The 22,089-nt window shown below is 43.6% G+C and overlaps 1 protein-coding gene across 3 annotated transcripts; it reads right to left on the reverse strand.

Annotated features, from left to right (window-relative positions):
- Nucleotides 1-774: 774 nt before the first annotated feature.
- LOC136429852 (coagulation factor XIII A chain-like) lies at nucleotides 775-20,944 on the reverse strand. 3 transcript variants are annotated; one of them, XM_066419898.1, is made up of 19 exons: nucleotides 20,859-20,944; nucleotides 16,244-16,314; nucleotides 14,461-14,605; nucleotides 13,847-13,952; nucleotides 12,885-12,999; nucleotides 12,002-12,184; nucleotides 11,305-11,562; nucleotides 10,832-10,971; nucleotides 10,232-10,339; nucleotides 9,518-9,692; nucleotides 9,033-9,165; nucleotides 8,258-8,361; nucleotides 5,973-6,076; nucleotides 5,114-5,197; nucleotides 3,949-4,128; nucleotides 3,087-3,246; nucleotides 2,206-2,366; nucleotides 1,675-1,811; nucleotides 775-1,361 (listed from the first exon to the last, which is right to left on the reverse strand). In XM_066419898.1, exons 2-19 carry the CDS (start codon nucleotides 16,257-16,259, stop codon nucleotides 1,208-1,210), a joined length of 2,463 nt encoding a protein of 820 aa, XP_066275995.1. In that variant the 5' UTR covers nucleotides 16,260-16,314; nucleotides 20,859-20,944; the 3' UTR covers nucleotides 775-1,207. The 3 variants fall into 3 exon arrangements, with proteins under 3 accessions (XP_066275995.1, XP_066275996.1, XP_066275997.1); XM_066419899.1 differs by having other exon boundaries at nucleotides 20,863-20,889; XM_066419900.1 differs by lacking the exon at nucleotides 20,859-20,944 and adding an exon at nucleotides 18,187-18,209.
- Between the last annotated feature and the right edge of the window lie 1,145 nt (nucleotides 20,945-22,089).

Genomic DNA, 22,089 nt, shown 5'->3' on the forward strand with positions numbered 1-22,089 from the left:
ACCTGCTGTGACGTCATACCGGTGATTTGCCAGTTGTGTCTGCCACTTTGGCGGTGCCCTCTGACCGACCGTGTCGGAATCTCTCAAGCGTTAGGTTTTCTAATTGGTCTCCTGAGATTGCCCGTGTTTGCGACTTTTCCTCGGCCTTTCTCGCGAGTTTTAAAGGTCTTACATTAGCTAGCAGGGATTTCACTTCATCCAAATTTCTACTTAGGCCATGCTGATTCGATTATATGGATGACATCCGCGCGCGCATCAATTTTCATCCGTCCCCCCCCCAAAAAAAACCGTTTACGTTTGTCATGATAGGTGTCACCCCCGTCGTTCACTGACTGTAAATCATACAAAGCAGCTACAAAATGAGAATTCAAGATACATGCTGTGAATTGCAAAAAAAAAGTATTTCGGAAAACGGATGCTAATGTCGTAGAATGCCTAAGTCAATTCCAAAGCCATAAAAGAAGTTTTGGAGAGAACAAAAATCAAGATTCTATATTTCGGTATACCATACTCTGTGTGTTTTGTTCATCCTTCCTGACCACGTAGATTTCCTACCGAAGGAAACCTTTTTTTGCCGAACTTATTTTTTTATTCGCACGCTCGCATCAGTTTTGAGGTCCCCGGAGGATGTCATCCATATAATCAAATCAACATGGCCTTAAGAAGCGCTTAAGGAGACAAATCAGTTCACTAGCAGTGATCTCAGTTAACATCTTGAGTTTTCCCTTCACAATGATATACATGTACTGATGGTTTAATGCAATAAAGTCAGCATTGAATAACTACAGCAAATTTTATTCAAGATATTAGCGCGATACATTATCAGTAGTAGCTAGTTACATTTATATTATCAGCAGTAGCTCGCTTTGTTCTGCATTCAAGTGTTATGATTCCACGCGGCTCTATTAGCCTAGAATCCAGCCTTGAAGGCTATACCCGCCCGATACATCCGCTATTCCTTCACAAAGGGTAATACGTGGATATAGCGTTCACGTGTAGCTGGGTTACAGGCTACGACTCTACGGAAACCAGAAACTACATTCCCTTTATTTCTCACAAAACACTTTCGCCATTTCAAGGGCTATAAGACGTTTCCGACTGCTAATCAACTCTAATATGTCGCTTTCCTTCTTAAATCTTCACTAAAATATCTTTAGTAATGCAAACGAGAGTCCCCTAGCGATAATACGACGAACTGCAGGCTGCTTTAGCCGCGGAGCACCACGTCGACCTGGACCTCTGCCTCGCCGGTGATGTCGCACAGCTCGTTGCTGCTGAAGTTCGCCATGATCTCCTTCAGACCGGCACGTTTGGGGGTGAACTTTTCCTCGAGGGAAACCGTTTCACTCGGGCGGATGTTCCTATGGCAGAACAAAAACTGGGGCTCAACATACTAGTTTTCTTGTGCACAATTTTTGGCGACGCCTCAGGGGCGGAACCGGTAGTATAATACTGCGATTGCTTTGCAAATATTCTAGGAATTCTAAGAACTGAGGTTCAACAAAGTTTTGTTAGGTTCACAATTCTTTTGGTGACGCCTCAGGGGCGTAGCCGTTAGTATAGTACCACCATTGATTTGCAAATATTCTAGGGATTTCACGAGCGCATTCTCTAAGAAATTCTATGAATATCACCAGGCTACCACGTGCAGGTTCCTTCTAGAGAAGAGCTTACCGGAAGAACACCGTCTTTGGCTTCTGCAGCCCGGGCCCCTCGATGTTGAACTCGCAGTTCGTCAGGACACGGTTGAGCGGGTTGGTGAGCGAGATGGCCACCGACACCTGCTGACCCAGGTTAGTCTTCCCCAGAACCTTCAAAAACATGTTTTTACAAAATCATTAGCCTCCGTTGCAGACTCCTTCCGGCTGTTTTCCTTTCCAAGTTGCCGGGTTTTTTTCTTTCTTATTGCTAACCGAGAGTAAAAAAAAATGTAATAAGTTGAAGAATTGACTATTAGTCAGCAACTACAAAATTTCCCTTCCACAGCCTTTTCTCAAAAGTCTTGAGGTGATAACATCTGCGTTAGGGGTGGTTACAGATCTAGAACTTAACCTTTAGCACTCTGAAGTAGCCGTTTGGCTCCCAATTTCTTATTGGTTACAGAGTTAGGCAGCAGGGAGAAGGTTAATGATTGAACTTTCATTTACAAACTAAATTTGAGTTTTTCATCACGATTCCCATTTTGACATGCAGTGACGTCATCACCTTGACGTCCAGATCCGGGAACTCGATGTCCACCACCCTCTCGGTGGCGAAGGTCTGCCCGGTCTCCTGCACATGCGCCATGAAGACGAACTTGAGCGCGCACTTGTCCTCCATATGCTCCATGTGCAACATGGGGTTTACGGCCACGTTCACGTTCTCAGCTGTGACGGAATGTACATTGATTAGGGCTGGGTACCTAGAGCTTTAAATTCACTTCAACCAACAAATAAAGTCATTGAAGCAAAGCACCAGTATCGTTGTATGTGATGCATGTATATGAATGACCTTAATTCAGTACTAAAATAACGAGATATCAAAACTGGAAGTTTTGCTTTTGTACTATAGAAAGCCGCTACAGGAGGTCATTCATTTTGCCGACACCTACTCAAATATCAAATATCATACGGATTCATACACAACTTCCCGACTTATGCTGTCCACACACACAAACACACACACACACACACACACACACACACACACACACACACACACACACACACACACATACATACATACACAAACATTGATATTATCATTACCATCGTTATTATTATGTTGATTCCACTTATCTATTTTATCTATTTATTTATCATTTTTGTTGGCAATATCATTATTATCATTATTATTACTATCATTATTATTGTCACCATTGTTATCATTATGTCGATTCCACTAAGTTTTTATTTGAATAATTTCTGTATCCTCTGTTAGTGTTTTTTTTACCCGCACTGGGATTACAAAGTAAAAAATATGTCCTGTTTCCCTTTATCCGTTTACATGATGTGATGCGATAAAGCTGAGATAGATAAATAAAAAAAACGAACTGAAGCATAACCTTCTTGGTGAAGGTAGTGAACGTTATATACTTTAGTACTTACTGGACTTGGGCTTCAGCTCCACCTCGATCTTCTCCTTGCGCAGTTTGCGGTGCTGGACCCCGGTGTACTTCACGATGTTGGCAACGTACAGAAGCGTCACCGTGCGGGTTTCACCGGAAGTGTTCTTCAGCGTGATCGAACAGTCGGCATCCTCGTTAATCTGTCGCGTGGGGAAAAGAGATCCCTTTCAAATTTCTATCATAATATATAATCACGTTTTCTATAATATCAGGATAAATCTAGAAGTCGTCTGCAAGCTGTTTTTCCTTTCTTGGATACAATGTACGTGCAAGACCATTAGTTGATGACATCGTTTTGCAATGGAGAGAGAGAGAAATCGGTTCCATCTACACAACATGAAATGTTTACCATGGCTTTAAATGGAAAGTCACGATCGGCTAGGCCTTGTTGGTGGTGCCTTCGAGATTTTCTCATGGACACAAACATTAAGAATCCTATCTACAGAGACCACCAGTCCTCATAAACTAGATTTCATAGTACCCTGACCGAGTGGTGCACTTGGACAGTACTGTACCTCATGACGTCCTAATGCTTGGTTCCTAATCGAAAAAAAGGCTGTTTTGGGCACTTTTGAGCGTTACCCCTACGTAGCCCCGGCCAGTGGGACACCATTCGGCTGCCGGGCTATTTTTGGACCCAGCCGGCACCCCGAATCATTTTAACTCGGATTTAAAATCAACGCGGTAACAAATAGACGTCATGGGCCAATCGTGCTAGCACCGAAATGTACCATCACCCCCGACCCCCACCCGGCAGTCCACCGGGGCAAATTTGTGGCCTCGGGGCCCGGCCGGGACTACACCCCTTACGGGCACCGGCGCAATTGTGACCCAAGCATTACCGGGACGGAGCCGTCGTCCTTGAGGGAGAACTCGACGTCCCTAGTGCCGGACTCGTACGGGTTGAGGTCCCGCCGGGAGCCGTACTGCGCCGCCCTCTGCACGGCCACGCGCTCCTCGTCAGAGCCCTCCGGGTACTTGTAGTTCGCCGTGATGTCCTCTCGGTTGTTGATCCCAATAGCCTATCGATGAAGGTTTTGTTAAAGAAAAATATTCATTACTGTAAATTCAGAAATGTTCGCGGTGGTTTTATGTTCGCGGTTTTCGGGGCGACCGTTTCACCGCGAACTCAAAGTCACCGCGAACATTTTGTCCAATACTGTAGCAATATGTGACTATAGCGCTGCCGCGGACTTAAAACCACCGCGAACATTTTCGTCCTATACTGTAGCAATATGTGGCTATAGCGCTGCCGCGAACTTAAAACCATCGCGAACATTTTTTTTCCAATATACTGTAGCAGTGTGTGACTACTAGTATATAGCGCTGCCGCGAACACTCCATTTTCGCCTTATCGCGAAATAAAAACCACGTGATCTTAAAAACATTTACATTATTTTGGAGTTTCGGCGTGCCTGCAACTCTAAGCTGAATGAACGTTTGCACAGTATGACTCGAGTCATTTCTCACAAAATAGTCAGAAAAACAGTATGGAAATTTGGTAATCCTGTGATCTATGTTAGAATCTGTAGAGTCGTTGAAGGTTTTATATTTTCCTGTCTAGATTAGAGATAGCCTGTGGTTTTCGTAGATAGATGTAGCTGTCGCAGTGACAATACTCACTCTCTAACCTAACCTTAAGACAGCAATGGGACTATTGCCATTGGCTCTAGCCTGACTAAATTACTATTGGCAGCTCGCCCACTAGTCAAGCCCATAGAGCTTTGAGAGTTTTATGTTATGGAGACAACAATTAACCACTGAGACTTTCTATGTCACAATACTTCTACGTACGTTAGTTTGAAAACTACGAAAGAACCTTAGGCTGAGCCTGCACACGCGTTTTTTAGTCGACTCGGGAGTCGGCTTAGGACTGTGCATGGAGAACCCTAGGCCACTAAAGTAGCGTGTTCTAGTAGGAAAACTCTGCTTGAGCAGCCTAAAGCTCCTCACACACAGCCCCAAGTCGACTCCGAAAACTTGTGTGTAAACCGGGCCTTACGTTACCTTCGTGCTGATGAACCTCCCGACTGTTCCCTTCTCCATGCCCGCCACGTAACACGACCCATCCCTCTGCTGGCACCAGTGGACCTGTCAATCAAATAACGTCGATTAATACCATGAATAAATTGAACGGATCGATCATTCGAACGGATGAACATACATCTAGTATTTCGAATCATGGATGAATGCTCCATACAACGACGTAGGCCTATTGTTACGATGTATGGGCCCCTTCACACTTGTGCGTATATTCATGTGCGCATGAGTTGTGTATCGGAAGTTCTTTCTACTTTTAACGCACCTTTGTAAAGCCTGATTATCGTACAAAATAAATTTTTCGGCCACATACTTTATCTAAACCCAAAATAATACGCACAAGCTAGGGGGCTTAAAACCATTGAAATGCATTTCACGTTGTTTCCTACATGACTTATCCTAGCCCTCGTGTTGCGTCAAAAAACAGCTGAAATTACATAAAACTGTCTGCTTTTCAAAGTTTTAGTCATTTGCCGAAATCAGCAAATAGTTGCAGCATTTATGACGATACAATGAACAACATGCAACGTTCATAGGCAAACTAATCTCCAAGCAGATATGTCAACCCATCCCAAGTGTTGGGTTGGTAACTGTCAATGGCCCGGTTTACACTCGCGTTTCTGAGGCGACTCAGCGACTTGGAGTTGACTGCGAAAACGCCTGTGTAAACTCAGCCAGAGAATTCAAAGACAGGCTGTCAACTGAATAATTATGTTACAATCGTCTACACAAGCACCTGCTTGGAGATGACATAGGCAGGGAGCATAAACGGGACGTCTTTAAAACTAGATCATGAAAGCACAATCAATGAGAGAAAAGAAAATACCTTGTCCGCGTTGACTTCGGCAAAGATGAAGCGGGCGTCAAAGTTGTACTGGACCTCGCCATGTTTGATGGCGGTGACCGAGGCGGGACCGCAGCAGTAAATGCCTTAGATCGGTACACAGAATAGGGAGACATTTAGGGTACTAAGGAACATATCAAAATAGTTTCGTGAGCGTTCACTTGCTGCATACAATCGATGAAGCTTTCCACCCAATTTCACGAATTCCACTGATCTTTTTCGTTCGAGATTGCGAACTTATTGTGGCATTTGGAGAGAGTGTCAGAGACGTGAGTACATTGGAGGCTTTCTTCAGAAAATGACGTTGTGTTGATACCCTGTTGGCACTGACCATGGAGTCAAGTATTGAGGTGCCCGGCGCATGGTAAAAGTCGATTCACTGATCAAATTGTGCATGCGTAGCGAGATGCATTGTGGGTAATATGTCAAAGGTGAAAGCCCCTAACTTGTAAACAGCTCCTGTCTAGACAGTGCTTGATACAGATGTAATCGTAATTGACACAACGAAAAAACAGCGAGTGTCGTAAGGTCTTCTACAATCATACATGTCCATACGTGATTCTTATGTTTCAGCGGTGTTCAACTCTGTCATAGTACCCAAAAATATACACCAGGCTTAGTACGTAGTTTAATCTGTGAACCGGCTAATAGACCGATCCCATAGCCCCGCCCACCTCCGTCAAAACATAGTCCCTTGGCATAAAAGGACAAATGCATAAAAGAAACTAGACTGGCCGTCATTTGCTTTAAGAGCAAATTCAGGATGTTTCGCCCATACTCCTCATGCAAGAAGTGGGCTGTCCCAAAATAACTCCTGGGCAAATCCAAGGTTCTGCATAATTTATGCAAATGAGGTCCTCATGACCATAAGTTATGTCCAGGTGTTTTCACCTTTCCTACATGTACCTACATGTTCAAGATGACATCCGCAGCTTTTACAGTAAGGGGAATACAACATGATGCATAAATTATGCAAGTGAGGTCCTCATTAGCATAATTTTTGGCCAGGTGCATTCACCTTTCCTAATGGTACCTACATCTTAAGGATGACATCCGCAGCTGCCACGGTAAGGGAAATACAAGTTAATGCAAGAATACTGCAAATGAGGTCCTCATTAGCATAATTCATGGCCAGGTGTGATCACCTTTGCTAACGGTACGTACATGTCAAATCTGACATCTGCAGCTTTTCCGGTAAGGGAATTACAAGTTTACGCATAAATCATGCAAATGTGGTCCTCATTAGCATAATTTATGGCCCGGTGTGTTCGCCTTTCCTAAAGGTACCTACATCTCAAAGATGACATCCGCAGCTTTTACGGTAAGGGACAGACAACTTCATGCATCAATTATGCAAATTAGGTCCTCATTAGCATAATTTCTGGCCAGGTGTGTTCGCCTTTCCTAAAGGTACCTACATCTCAAAGATGACATCCGCAGCATTAACGGTAAGGGATATACAACTTTATGCATACATTATGCGAATTAGGTCCTCATTAGCATAAGCAATTGTCAGGTGTAGTCACCTTTCCTATAGGTACCTACATCTCAAATATAACATCGGTACCATGTAACATAAGGTACATATAACTTTCTGTAATACCATTAGTAGAGGTACCCCCTGACATCTGCTTGGTTTTAAGTCCCAGACATGGGAAGTGTTATGTTACAGTATGACCTAGTTCTTGCTGGCCCTGACAGAAAATAACCAAAAATTGCATTAAAAAATTGCAAAATAAATCATTTTGAAGTAGTGTATGCCAAAAAAAATAATGGGGTCCTTTGGGTAAATATCCAATGCACAACTAAACCAAATTTCAGGTCCTCAGGTTTCAACACCACGACACTGGAGGCCATCATGTGCGACTTTTGTCTGAAAATGACCAAAAAACCTCCATAAAATCATTTTAAAAACTTATATCACAAAAATTTTAAAAGGGTCTGGGGGTATACACGTACTCTACCTGCATACCAAATTTCAGGTAATTTGGTCGACGGACGACCGACAAGAAGCGATTTGAAGATTTGACAGGAGAAGAAGGAGAAGAAGAAGAAGAAGGAGAAGAAGAAGGAGAAGAAGAAGAAACCTGACAAAAACAATATGTTTCGTTGGCGAAACGGCGAGACATAATAAAAGTACAAATATCTAAAGGACATGTAACCACTCTGTCATTGGTCGAACCGATAATTGCCATTCACTTATTGGTTTAACTTTTAATTGTGATAGACAGGATCGGTTTATTCGACTGGTACAACAGGGTACCCACCACTGCTCTTCTCCTGTGGCGTGGCGTCCAGAGCCTGCCACCCCCCGTACCCCTGGGGTAGGTCCGTCCGAGCCATCCACGCCTCGTTCCACACGTGGAAGTTCCTGCAATTGAAGGGAGCAGTACGATATGAAAATAGCTATGTTATTCTTACGTTGTGGTGGTTCCATGTAAAATAGAGCTTAATCTGGGGGGGGGGGTGTAGCTGCAAATGAAAAACGTCCTGACTAACCGTAAGAACCGTAACCGTAGTATCATACGATTTAGTTGCAAATATATAACGCTGACGTCACACTTGTACTACCAAAGACCTTCGGCCGAATTTGGTGATCACCAGGGGGTAGGCGAATTTCAAAATCGGGTCGGGTGGATCTTTGGCCTGAAAAAAAAAGCTCTGTCACATTGGAAGGGCCTTGATGACCCGCGAACATTGGACGATCCCTGAATACCGTGCATAGCTTTTACACCTTATCTCCGTACACAATATAAAGTCACGTGACATAGGTTTCCGGTCATTTCAACTTGAGAATGGTCAGAGAACTGACGAAGATCTTGGCGAGTGCTTTATATTGCTTTATATTGTCATTCGATTGTTATTCTAGACATGTCCAATTCTATTGTATTGTCTTTGTCAGCTGGGCTAGCCCTCATAGCTACAGGCCAGTTCGGCAGCCCTGGTTGTTCGTGATGAACAACCAAACCGATCGATGAATAGATATATTGCGTACGGAAATAAGGTGTAAAAACTCTTTCTAAAACATGCAAATGTACCGACCAGACGGAGTCGCTGTCCTCCAGCAGATTCCCGTCCTCGTCCACGATCTTGTCGATGGTTAGGCTGCCGTCTGTGTCATGCGCACTAGAGAAATTGGTCACACTCCGACCAGGGATGCCGAGACAGCGGAGAACTGCAAAATGATAATGTACAGAGTTACAAATTGATGATATTAAAAGAGGAGCACACATTTGAATATACTTGCTCATATTTTCCCTCTTTTGTCATCCTCACCTAAGATCATACATTTTGGATTTAATTCCTCCTGAAATTTCTTCTGATACCTCATATAATGTGAGAAACATCCAACTTAAGATTTCTTAGATATTCCACCGATAGAATTAGTAAATCTTTAATCACTTATTGTGCATGAAAAACCTGATGCTTTTTCGACTAGTAGGTCAACATCAACGACATGAAAGGGTTTACCAATATATCAGAACAGTCATATATTCAGCAACATCAGAAGATGCAAGACTACGAACCTGTTGTGGTGACAGCGGAGAAGACCCAGCACTGTCCGTAGCTGACGGGTTCCTTGGTCTTGTGGTACCGCTGCAGGATCCTCACACTGCCGTTCCAGATCCAGGGCGCCACCCCTCCGGAGTAGTCCCCGCTCCAGTTTCCAACAAGCACGCCGTTGTCGTCCTGGCTGTTCACCTGTGACAGGAACAGGAAGACGACAGCTGCTTCAGCAAGGCCACATCGACTTTTATCGACTTCTACAGACCATTCTAGCTACTACATTTTTAAAAAATCTCTTGCCCTTTTGTGTCTTGTCACAGACTGCAAACTACCATGGCTCCAGTTCAGCCATCATGGCTGCCATTACATAGTATTTTACTTAGAATAGTAAATCATTAAGTCATTCGCCTTTCATTATCCCCATCTCCATGAAAAATGGAGATATTGTTTTGGGCGTGTCTGTGTGTGTATGTGTGTGTCTGTGTGTGAGTGTGTGTGTGTGTGTGTGTGTGTGTGTGTGTGTGTGTGTGTGTGTGTGTGTGTGTGTGTCTGTGTATGATGAAAACCATGAGATACTCCTATCCACGTTATACTAAGACGCATGTTCAAGTCATTCAATCGGTAGGTCAGTCGGCCGCACGGTTGAGAATTTGCATATTTTTCTTTTGTTTGATTGTTTTTGTTTACTTGTTCATTTGTTTGTCGACATGTTTGTTTGTTTGTTTGACTCTCACCATTTGTGACACCACCCTGCTGACAGCGACCGGGCTCCCGCGGGACGCCACAGACACGCCGGAGCGGTCCAGCAGGTCCAGGCACGCGTCCAGGATCTCAGGCTCAAACTGTAGGAACATATCATTTCTTATGGTGATGCAGTCACAGAGAATGGCGTGAGTGTGTACGGTTGGCTTGCGGTTGCCCACTACTATTTGCCAACTTTTGGGCTCAATGTTACTTTCAAGTTGTTATGAAAATACAGACAGGAGAAAACCAATACAAACCCACGCACACACGTCTCCACACGTACGTACACATACACACACTGACTCACAAACACACACTCACTCACTCACACACATAAACACATACGCACCTACACACACTATGGCATCTAGAGAATCTTGTCACACCTTATCATAACTAAAACAATGGACGCCACTACCACAAGCTGGACATGTTTGCTTATGACATATATTAACATTTTTCAAGTATCAAAATACAAGCACAACGACACATATGTAACAGTTAGCCTGTGACAGTGTTTTTCACCTGTCCAAAGTTCTGGGGTCTTTCTTGCACATCTACACACTTGTACCCGACACAATGTTTCTCACCTGCCCGTAGTTCCAGGGTTTTCCACTGAAGACCTTCTTCCAGCTGTTCCTGTCCAGCTTCCAGGACTGGTACACCTTTCCGAACTCCCTCAGGACGTACTCCCCGCGCTTGTCGTCACCCTCCAGGTAAACCTCGTCATCTGACAGAAGCAGACAGGTCAGAAATGACGTGTACGGTATTTGTTTATTGGTTTATTATTGTTTATTCGTACGTAAAATGTAACACAAATGAACAGTAAATGAACATTAAAAACATGCAGGGGAAACCAGAAACTTTGAAGGTTTATTTAGGGTTTCTACGATACATTAATTGCATCATAATATCAATTTAACTATAGTAAATAAAGTCGCCTAAAATGTTTATCATTATAGATAGATAAGAAAATAAGGAAAACCAACAGACTATATAATTACTAACTAATGAAAAAATGTAATTTTAGTTGTTTTTATTTTGGTCCAGTGTTTGTTAGTACCTTCACACCACGGGTTGAAGAGAATGACGAGCTCGCTCTCCTCAGCCGTTTCGAACGACAGACCCTCCGAGATCGTCTCCACGGACATCCGCCACTTCGCCACCGGGCACCGTGCCGGGGCCGTCACCGACACCACCGCCCAGGGCTCGCCCTCCTTCACGGAGGACAGCTCGGCCTCCCAGCCGTGCGCACCCGGCCCGTCCCCGACCCGCACGCTCACCTCCGTCCCCTTGTTGGCGTAGGGTTTGTCTGTTTTGCCTGTAAAAAAGAAAATATCAAACTTCCGCCAATAGAACCCTTCTGAACTATTCCTAACGGTTACATTTATTATTGTTAAATCAACATGTATATTTAGTGTTATAGAGGTAATGAATGCGGATGACAATGTAATTTAATTTCGAGGCTAGCTATAAATTGTGAGATATTGTGACACATTTTATTTTTCTTCTGCATGTTTTTTACTATGCTTTGTATACTTCGATTTCATGTATGAGACGTTCTTCATCTACAATATAAATTAATCATGGTTTTTGTTGAACATTTGTTGAATTTTTAAAGATAATAATTCAAAAGATTGATACAATTGTGACAATAAAACGGCGGACTGCGCTCCTTCATAAAGATAATGACATCGACAGGATCACAAACATAGCAGAACGATCCGATTTCTTGTAACTTAACGTTCTTGACAAATCACCTGTGCGGAACTCCAAGACGATGTTGTCCTTCAGACGATCGAAGCCGTGGTCGAAGCCCAGCTTGACGAGGAAGGGCGCCCCCCTGCGGACCACGACCAGCGGCGAGTCGTACTCGTCAGTGTGGTGCAGAGGTGCGTTCTGCTCCGGCAGGAAATCAACCTTGTTGATCCTCAGCTGTCGGGCTGGGGTGGGCAGATGGTAGAAAAAAATGCATGCATGTCATTTCCAAGCAGATATTGGGAGACCAAAAGTCGTTACGCCTTCCTTGTCTCTACAAGACTCCTAGTCTGGGTACCATCCTCCGTAGTAATCGCTTGGACAATCGTCTCGCTTGCTATCTTTCGTTATCATTCAGTCCGTTTGCCCAATTTCTACTATTTTCAACAACATAGCTAATAGTACGGTGTCTGGTCGAGACTACTAGTAGGAAGTCGATTTTATCTCACAACATCTGCTTGCAAATTAGCATGTACGCAGGTGAGATACGGTACTTTCCTAGCCATGCGCTTACTTCTGTTTGTTAAGCTCCTGCTAACTTGATTTTCCTCTCTATTTCTCGCACATGCATTCACAGTAACACACAAACATAAACACAGTGACACATGTATACAGAGACAAACACACACACGCACACATACATGTAACATATACATACACAGAGATACACTGACACGTATACACACGAAGTCAGACACGCACACACACACACACACACACACACACACACACATACACATACATACATACACACACACACACACACACACACACGACCCCCTTACATCTACTTTATGATGAGAATAACGGTTTGAAGATTGCAAAAATATATAGAACTTGATCTACAGCTCAAAGTTTCGATGTGAAACTTGTGGACAAACCGACCTGTCGTGTCCTGGCTGACCGGTAGCTCCAAGTCGTTCCCTCCGCAAAGCTTGGACAGACACTGGAAACACGGGAAGACGCTGGTCGCCCCGGTACCCTCTTCTATCACACTCACCTGGTGGATGGAGAAAAAAAGGGAAAAATCTTAACTTCATTTTCCTCCTAGCTGTTACTAAAAGCCTTCTTGAATCGCGCAATAGTGGCCAAATCAGCATCTGGCCCCACCCAATAAGCAAGTCCGCAGAACGTAATGCGTATACGGTAATTAGCCTACTATTTAACCCTATTATAACTGCCGAATCTCTTTTGGTCTCTTTGGTCAACGTTGTATCGGAGTGACGTTCATTGCATAAGATATGTCTTTGGACACAACTAAATGAACCTACAAGCTACATATCAGATATTAACCGTAAATACGCGAACACGACCTTAAACGCTTACGTTCTGCCGACGTGCTCACCCAATAGCTTCTGCGGGGAGGGGCCTTAATAGCCCTGGACAGCAGAGTTTGCGTTGCACAGGCTACCTGTTACTTATCTTCCTCTCAGACCTTAGCTCCCTTCTAGCCTTCATCACATTGTCACTCGCTGTTATATGTTTGGTTTAATTTACATACAGAGCGTTGCAATTACAGAAATAATCGCCAGGCGTTCTCTGTGAAATAGATTCTGTAATTTTAGACACTGTTTGTGTATGTGTTTGTCTATGTGTGTCAGCCAGAATGAAGGGCGTTTTTGTGAAATATTACATTTGAGCAATTGTGATATGTAGCTAACAGTACTTGCTTGCTTCACGCCGCGTTTAAAATCCACCTAGTTTCGTCACAGAAAAAAAATGCTGCCGTGGCATTTTGCAACAAGTTGTTCATTTCGTACCGCTCTTTGGGGCGCCTTCTTATCTTTCTTAACAGTGACTTATAACACATATTGTAATTTCAGTTTGAGAGGATGCAACAGAATTACCTTGTCAAGACGCCATCCAGGAAAGACCCCCTTGTTGTCGTGCCGGATCCGGATCTTCTTAAGAGTTCCTGGGTCCTTGTCCACCCGGATCCGGAATATGTCCATCCTAGGAACGAGGAGAGACATCAAATCTCGCGAGACTTCAATCATGGCACTACTAGTCGACCTTCGTCATGGTGAGTTCGATTTCAAAAAAAATATCCCTATTGATTTTTTTCTAAATAATTAGACTTTTATTGCCCCCAAACAGGATGCCACTAGTAAGTGTAAATATGGACGGAAATAAAGTCTGAGATCTAGAATGGAATAACAACTAGGAATCGTAGATAAAGTCCATGGCAAAGGCTTGATGCACAAAAGTGAAGTAGCCTGGCATCCGAACCATAGTTGCCAAGTCTCTTTCTTCCCTTTCGCAAAGACTTGGCAGCTGTAATAGGTTTGTATACCAGGCTAGCACAAAATAAAGCTGCCATTGTACAAGACGTTTTCTCCCATCTGTTTATTGAGTACACGAATCTTAGATTCGACAGTTCTTGCGGATTGGGTCTACTTTTCTCGCCTAACTAAACACAGCCGCTTTCTCTGTCACATGCTAGTATGTTCTGTTAACTCACTTTCCGCGTTCAAAGGGGTTCTGTGTCCCCTCGGCCTTGAGTTGGACCTCGGCGGTGGTGCCCTTCTCTCCGATAAGCGTGATGAAAACGTTCGCGTCGGTCCCGCCATTCCTTTTCGATGAGGTGAAGGTCTTCACGAAATATTCTTTGAAAGAGAAATTAGATTAAGTTTATTAACGTAACTCAATGTGTGATCTGCGAAACCGTTATATTTAGTTAGTTAGTAATGCTTAGGTCCCAATTGGAAAAGGGGCCCGCCGGGTAGCTGATTGGTTGTTTTTTGGCCCGACCGGGACCCCGAATCATTTCAACTCGGGCGTAAAATCAACGCGGGACCCGGTAACAAATAGACGCCGCGAGATAATCGTGTTTACACCGGGGGGGGGGTAGATCCCCGGTACCCAGAAGTCCACCAGGAAAAATTTGTGACTTCGGGGCCCGGCCGGGACTACAACCCCCACGGGCACCGGTGTAATTTGGACCTATAAGCATGATACCGGATATTTGCTGTGTTATGTATATATAGAATACAACACGGGGTATTCCGTATCACCCGAGGTACCAGCCCGACCGCGGGTCGGATCGCCCGACGGCCGTAGGCCGGAGGGCGATCCGACCCGCGGGAGGGCTGGGACCGAGGGTGATGCGGAATACAACGTGTTGTATTTTATTTATGTCATACCTTGGCCATACCCACCCGAGAAAACACACATTTCAATGCGGAATGCGCCAGAAGTTGAGGGAGTTTTGTGTCCTCGAACAAGAAACTGTAGCAACATTGATTCCAATCTCCGAATCCGGTATTCGAATTTCCGACGACCGCGCAACCGACGCGTTCGAAATGCGTTCGAAATATTCTATGGAAGCCTGTGTGATAACCCTCCCGAACCCTATGTGATCCGGATAGTTATCACACGGTCCGGGACACCCGTATCAGGCCCAGGCATGACATAAATATATATACAGTATCTCAAATAACGCTAATGATCCATCGGTAATTGCAGTTGCACTTAAACTTGGGGCTCCCTTCACTTCCAGACAGTATGGAATCTTACATGCACACACCAGTCTGTATGAAAGTACACTCCACAGTTAGGAAGACGTCATTCGGTCACGGCTATCGTCGACTTGATACGATGCCCTCGCCCAAGTCAAACCGAGACGTTATATTGAGAGATTCTTATAATCCAGATGTCTCTTAGATTTCGTGTAACTTTTAATGAAAAGGATTCATTGTTGGAGGAAGTAGTACGTGTCGTAACATACGAGTAACAAGGAAACGTCGCACTCGAAAAAGTCATTGGGTCATATCGAAACTGAGCTTTCTGGTAACATTGAAATCAAAGAAGGACTGCGGCGTTTTCAAAACAGCCAGAAGTTTTCCAGATGGACTTAGAATGTAGCTGAGCACATGATAAGTCCACATGGCTAGCACTAGTACAGTATACTATGGCCACTCACTTCTGCAATACAACGTAGTGGCATCACATATGGCCATTCTACATTGATGAATAGGTAGTTGAAATACGGAAGTATACACACACGTGAAAAGGCGGACGGGGAGCCTAGATAATCAAATCACCTTGGCCTGGCGACGGTGTTATAAACGTTTTAGTAGAATATATTTGATAAGTTAAACCATACAATTCACGAAAGACCACAAGCATATTATGCTGTTCTAGAGAGAGCCTTTGAAACCCCCATTCTCGAGACAAGGACAACAACTTTCAACATTCAGGTTCACATGAAAGAACACAGTTGAATGTGCCACAGAAAAACTTACCTTTCTTGTCTGCCATTCTACTTCAGATCGGATGCCGACAGCTCTCCAAACTTGTGTCTAGTGTTGACGCCCTGAAAAGACAGACAGTGTCGCTTCAGAGAGGCCAGGGTGGAATGAAAGTTAAATGAAGTCGTCTGTGAAACTGTGGGGTGAGCCAAGAATGTTACAAGAGGAACTGTTAAAAATAGGCGCGACGTAAGAAGGCGAAACAACATAGGAGTGGGTAGGGGCGTTTCGGTGTCATTGACTTACTTTACTCTATTGATCATATAGAAATAATGTGGCATGCAATGTAACGTTTTATTTTCTCCCAAGAGTCAATTTTCAGTATATTCCATCTTGCCTGGTTTTTCAAGATGTGCCTTCATTGGATGCTTTGTACTACTAGGTAACATCTACTAACATAATTCCACCAGGTACATAATCCCGCCATCCTAGAAAGATACGTCCAACAGATCTCTAACCCAACGTCCTCCAGTATAATGCAGTCCTGTGTATCTAAACCTTTCATATCTGGGGGGCGCTGCACTAGAAATCTCTCAACCCCAAAGTGGTGGATTTATGTGACCTGGCGGATTAATGTTAATGGTGGTTACCTGCTAAAAGATTGGCGTCAAGTTTGGAAAGGAGGTAGCACCGATTCTATGTGTGTGTGTGTGTGTGTGTGTGTGTGTGTGTGTGTGTGTGTGTGTGTGTAACAGGAGTAGAGCTATCTGGAGTGTTGTCTGTAATTCAGTACGTCACTTGTGATTGATATACTTAGAGATATCTATCTTTTTACGCCTCGCTTCTTCTTTTTACAAAAGAAAGGTCAGACAGGTTTTTTCATCGCTCGCGGGTTTGGGAGGATCACGTGACATGTTCAGGCGAGGTGAAAGGTCAAACTCGGGTATGTTTTGTTTTGATATGAAGACTGAGACACGCCCACAGACAGTCACATCGTAAAGGCAGACAGGGGAGGGGGGGTTATACTGTTTCTAAAACAGTCTGCAAAGTCGCGAATTAAAACTTAATCCAAATGAATGACTTATTCTTTGAACTACAGACGTTAAGGCCGGCAGGACTCATGATAGACGTCATCGCACGGCAAGTCTGCGAGCTCAAAATGAAATTTTTATCCGGACCGGATACGACCAGTGGGCCATAAAGTTTTAGAGATCGACCGATGTTCGCAGGTCACCGAATCGCGTGTACTGTAACAGGGTAGATTTTCAGGCGAGAAAAATACACAGAACTCTCTGGCCATTTTCGCGGTGACCTCAGTTTCAGGGTGTTGAACAAATTTGGCTGGAGGTCATGACGCCGGCTCAGTTTACACTTCTCCACCTCACCTGTCTGAGGTTGAGGCTATTAGAGTTGTGATGGATCTTCTCATAAGTTCTCACGTCTGTCCCAAAGGAAAATCGTATGTTCATGCGTTAGGCACATATGATAGTCTATTTGTCATGCATTGCTGGCATGATACAGATTGTGCGACGGCCACTCATAACTCCAACATCCTAGAACGGTCAGTAGGAGTTACGATTTATCATAACAACGTCGACGAGCCACTTTTTGAGATGAATACCATCTGACCATGGCCAGATATAATATAATGATCATGATATAACTCGTCGATTTTCTCTTTTAGCGCACAATTACGAATGTGTTCGACTTACGCATACCGTGATATGCCATACAGTTGCTTGCAACAAATACCTAACGTGTGCATTGAATTTATCATTGAAGGTCTTCCTTCACTCACTAGAAAAATCAGCAGTGAAAGAGGACGTACCTCAGTGTTCGAATGTCTGTAAGTCACCAAACTGTTATTCATATACACCATATGTTCAGTGCCACGTATGCAACCCGTGACACCCCGGGGCAATAGCCAGCCTCAGGTCAGAGGCTGCCTTCATGGAATGTTGTATAAATTTGCTAAAATGTGCAAACTTAAAACTTACTTGAAACGCCGGAACAACGTGGACCAGTGCCGGTTGGGCCACCACAGAGTAGAATGCAATTTCAAGGTATCTTGTCATTTACTGCCATCTACTAGCGTCAAGAATAAACACACAAACTGACTCACTGATGTTTTCAACACACACGCCCTTGTTTTGAGTAAGCAGTACTTCGAACGAAAACACATTTCGTTTTGAAGTCAGAAAAGAGTGGCCGAACCGCTGGTGGTGGTAACAGCTGCAAGATTAGTTCTAAAGAACAGCAATTCAGACGTCGAATACCCCAGTATTAATGTACGTAGAAACATGAGATATATAGCTATGTAGACTAGTCATTTCGTGCCATTTTTTTACGTTGTCATATCTGTGTATCCTCTTGAAATTAATATTCGGGTCTTCGGGAATGAGTTTTCAAATAAAGACGGATTATGATAATGATATTACAAGGTTACCACGTAACAATGCCTGAAGGACGCCCGCGAGGTTACGAGTTACGAGAATAAAACACTCAATGAGAGTTCAGCATATCTTCTCCCCGGGTCAGAAACATCATGCTTGCTTATGCTAGGGTCACATTTCCTAACCGGCGCCCGTCCGGGATGTTTGCGGAAACGAAAAATCAAAGTGTATCTCAATAAATTTACACAAGTTATGCTCTTGAATACTTTTGGGTACGTTTTGTGTTTTTGTTGTCTTCTATATCATACTTTTCGTTCCCAAAGACTGCCCGACCGGGCCCCGGATTGGAAATGTGACCCTACCATCAGGTCCCCATTCACGAGAGGACGATCGCGCTGCGCTCTCTCTGCGACCTAAACCGGACTTGTGTAACCCTTGACTTCATACTTGGAATATCATGCAAAATGTACAAGTGTGATTGAAAAGACGAGAAAATACACTAAGCGTGAAAAGATTCGTTTTATGTATGAAATTCGTCGAGTGCTGTGTCAAATTTTACGTCGCAGTGCGATCGCTGCGAGGTCGCCGCCCCAGTGGAATGGGGGTGTCACTGAGAGTGAGAACCCAGTCCGATAGCCTAGTAGAAGCGGGGGTTAAGCCCCTGTCACACTTGTGCGTATTTACATACAATCCCGCATGAGTTGCGTATTTACATGTTTTTGGTTTAGGTTAAGTTTGCAGCCGAATAAGTGATTTCTTAGGTTCGATTATTAGGCTGTGCAACAGTGGGTCAAAGTAGAAAACAAATTTGTCCCCGCAAACCTTATTTAAACCAACAAAAATGTTAATGCGCAACTCACGCGCACATGAATATACGCACAAGTGTGACAGGGCCCTTACAGTTGTGTACCTTGGGACCCAGACCCAGGCTCAGGCTACAACTCCCTCGTAGCGCTGATTTAGATCGGCGGGTTTACTGCCTTGAGCCGCCAAAGGAACTGGCTGACCGTTCCTTACCCCATTTTGAGACAGACGGACTTATCTTCTTCTTGTGTAGTTTTTGTTGTGTCAATAAGGCTTCTGTAATGCACACTCTTAAAACTCTGAATCAAATTCATCTGCTGGCGAATGAAACGCGTTCGCACAAATATTTTACATGTCATTGTTCAACCGAGTGACAAAATGTTTTATCAAGAAACGTTTAAGACAACAATGTACTTAAAGGACAATCCCCTAGGGATTCACCTCCAATTATCTCACGCATTCGTCGCCAGTGCTTGTCCCCACATTTGGAGGTTATCTTACTCGTCCAACAACTACCGTCCCTGTCTACCCCACGATTGATGATAGTTCAGTGAACGTGATATTTGTTTGAGTGTAAAGATATTTCCCGTTTTGTCGTCCATTGTGGCAAAACTGTAGGTTAGTTAGTACCGTAGTCACTTCACAGACGATAGCCTGAGGTATTGCCGGATAAGTGCTTCACCACCGGTGAATAGGTATTGTTTTTAAAGACACAGGACGGATCTCCTGAAGGGATTTGTCGAAGACAAGTGGTGGTAATAGTATCCATTTTGTAAGAACGCCTTCTGAGAACCCTGCAAATTGCTTGCCTTTATCTTAGGCTGTTTGAATAACACCCTTTCATACTTTAAGGATTCTTTAAGTCGGTAGTTAAGAAGGACCATGCTCTTAGGAAAAGATATACATTCATGTGAACACTGAGGACTCCAGGAAGAATAGTGTAAGATTTGTACAAATTAAACACTAATGGAGATCTGAATAAAATAAACAAACAAGTGCTGGCAATATTTGCTAGCAGACGCCAGAGACTACATTGTACCATGCAAATAAATATTATACTTTGGATCCGGATCAACTCCAGGGGGCTATTAATTTCGACCTGTTCTTTTAGTCCAAAATTAATCTACTGAGAACTATTCGCTATACATGTCATAAAATCTGGTGTTCGTATTAATCAATGATACTTGAAAATAACAATGTACATGACATACTGTAACATCTACTAACATAATTGCACCAGGGTACATAATTCCGCCACCCTGAAAAGATACGCCCAACCAGATCTAGATATCCAACGTCCCCTAGTATGAACTCCTGTATATCTTAACTGTGCATACCAGGGGAGTGCTGCACTAGAGATCCCTCAAACCCACCATTTTCCAAAGTGGCGGATTTATGTAACCCGGCGGATTAATGTTAATGGATGTTACACTGGCTGTCATAAAAAAACTACAAAAGTAATTCAGACCTACCTATAGCTACGTCTGTAGTGCTCGTTGTGCAATGAAAGATTCGCCCCAGAGTGGTTTCAGGGATGTGCACGTGTGCGCATGCGTATTATACTTAAAATGCCCCCTTAAGGGGTGTGTTCACATTCCACTAGATAATTATCACCGGGTCAAGGAAGACGCCCGAAAAGAAGACTACACGTCACATGAGCTCATCCACATTTCTATACAATCAGTGGCTCTCTATATATAACTCTTACGGTGTGGAGTTACTTAAAATCAAACTTGTCTTGTTGAACTTATCAGTATTCTTGTAAAATATCGTCTGGACTTTCCGTGAAGGGATTGGCTACATGAACTAACTGCAGACTTCAAAATTCTACCCATGATCTCGTAAGATAGTTGTTCACTCTTATTTTTTAACTATAATATTACACACTAGTTGGCATAGACCTCTGTCCATATTTCACACCAGATTAGCGACGGAGAAAAAAGACGACTGCACTGTGCCGAACCCTGTCTGGGCCTGGGGCACACACTGTACAATGTACACGTAGTTGTTAGACAAGTGTCTGTGTGTGTCATAGGTTGTTGTGAAAGGACGTACTGACTTTCAATGAACATGAGTGAACATCACACCAAGCATGCAATAGTCATTAAATGTTACTGATATTGTCTGTTTCCCAATATTTCGATACTTCTAGCTTTACGAGAAAGCGAGGTCGACTAGCTATGAAAAGAAGATATTCATAATGGTAAATAGCGTTTCCCCACGATCATTGTAAATTGCATTCTTACAGAGGTGAATCACTACTCGGAAATGATAAGCAGAGGCTGTGCATATTATTGGTATTATTGGTAAAAAAAAAATGTCCCAATTTAAACAGGAGGAGGACTTAATTCACCTGCGCCTGGCCCGTGGAATGAGGACATCTGGCGATTTAAGTTTGCAATGCAGATATTCAGGGTCCCTACGCTGTGTGAAACTACGTTTGGCTTATGATACATATTTAGACTTGATGAAATACTAGTAATGTGCATTCCAATGAGATTTGTGCTGCACTTAGTCACCCTCACTAACTCACATGTACATAGACACACACACAAACATATGCACACATACATAAAAACAAACACACATACACACGCACACACACACACACACACACACACACACACACACACACACACACACACACACGCACACACACATAATGTGATCAAGGCTCTCTCAGACACGGCACCAAAGACAGAA

This window comes from Branchiostoma lanceolatum, chromosome 3, assembly GCF_035083965.1.
Source record: "Branchiostoma lanceolatum isolate klBraLanc5 chromosome 3, klBraLanc5.hap2, whole genome shotgun sequence".
Lineage (NCBI taxonomy): Eukaryota > Metazoa > Chordata > Leptocardii > Amphioxiformes > Branchiostomatidae > Branchiostoma > Branchiostoma lanceolatum.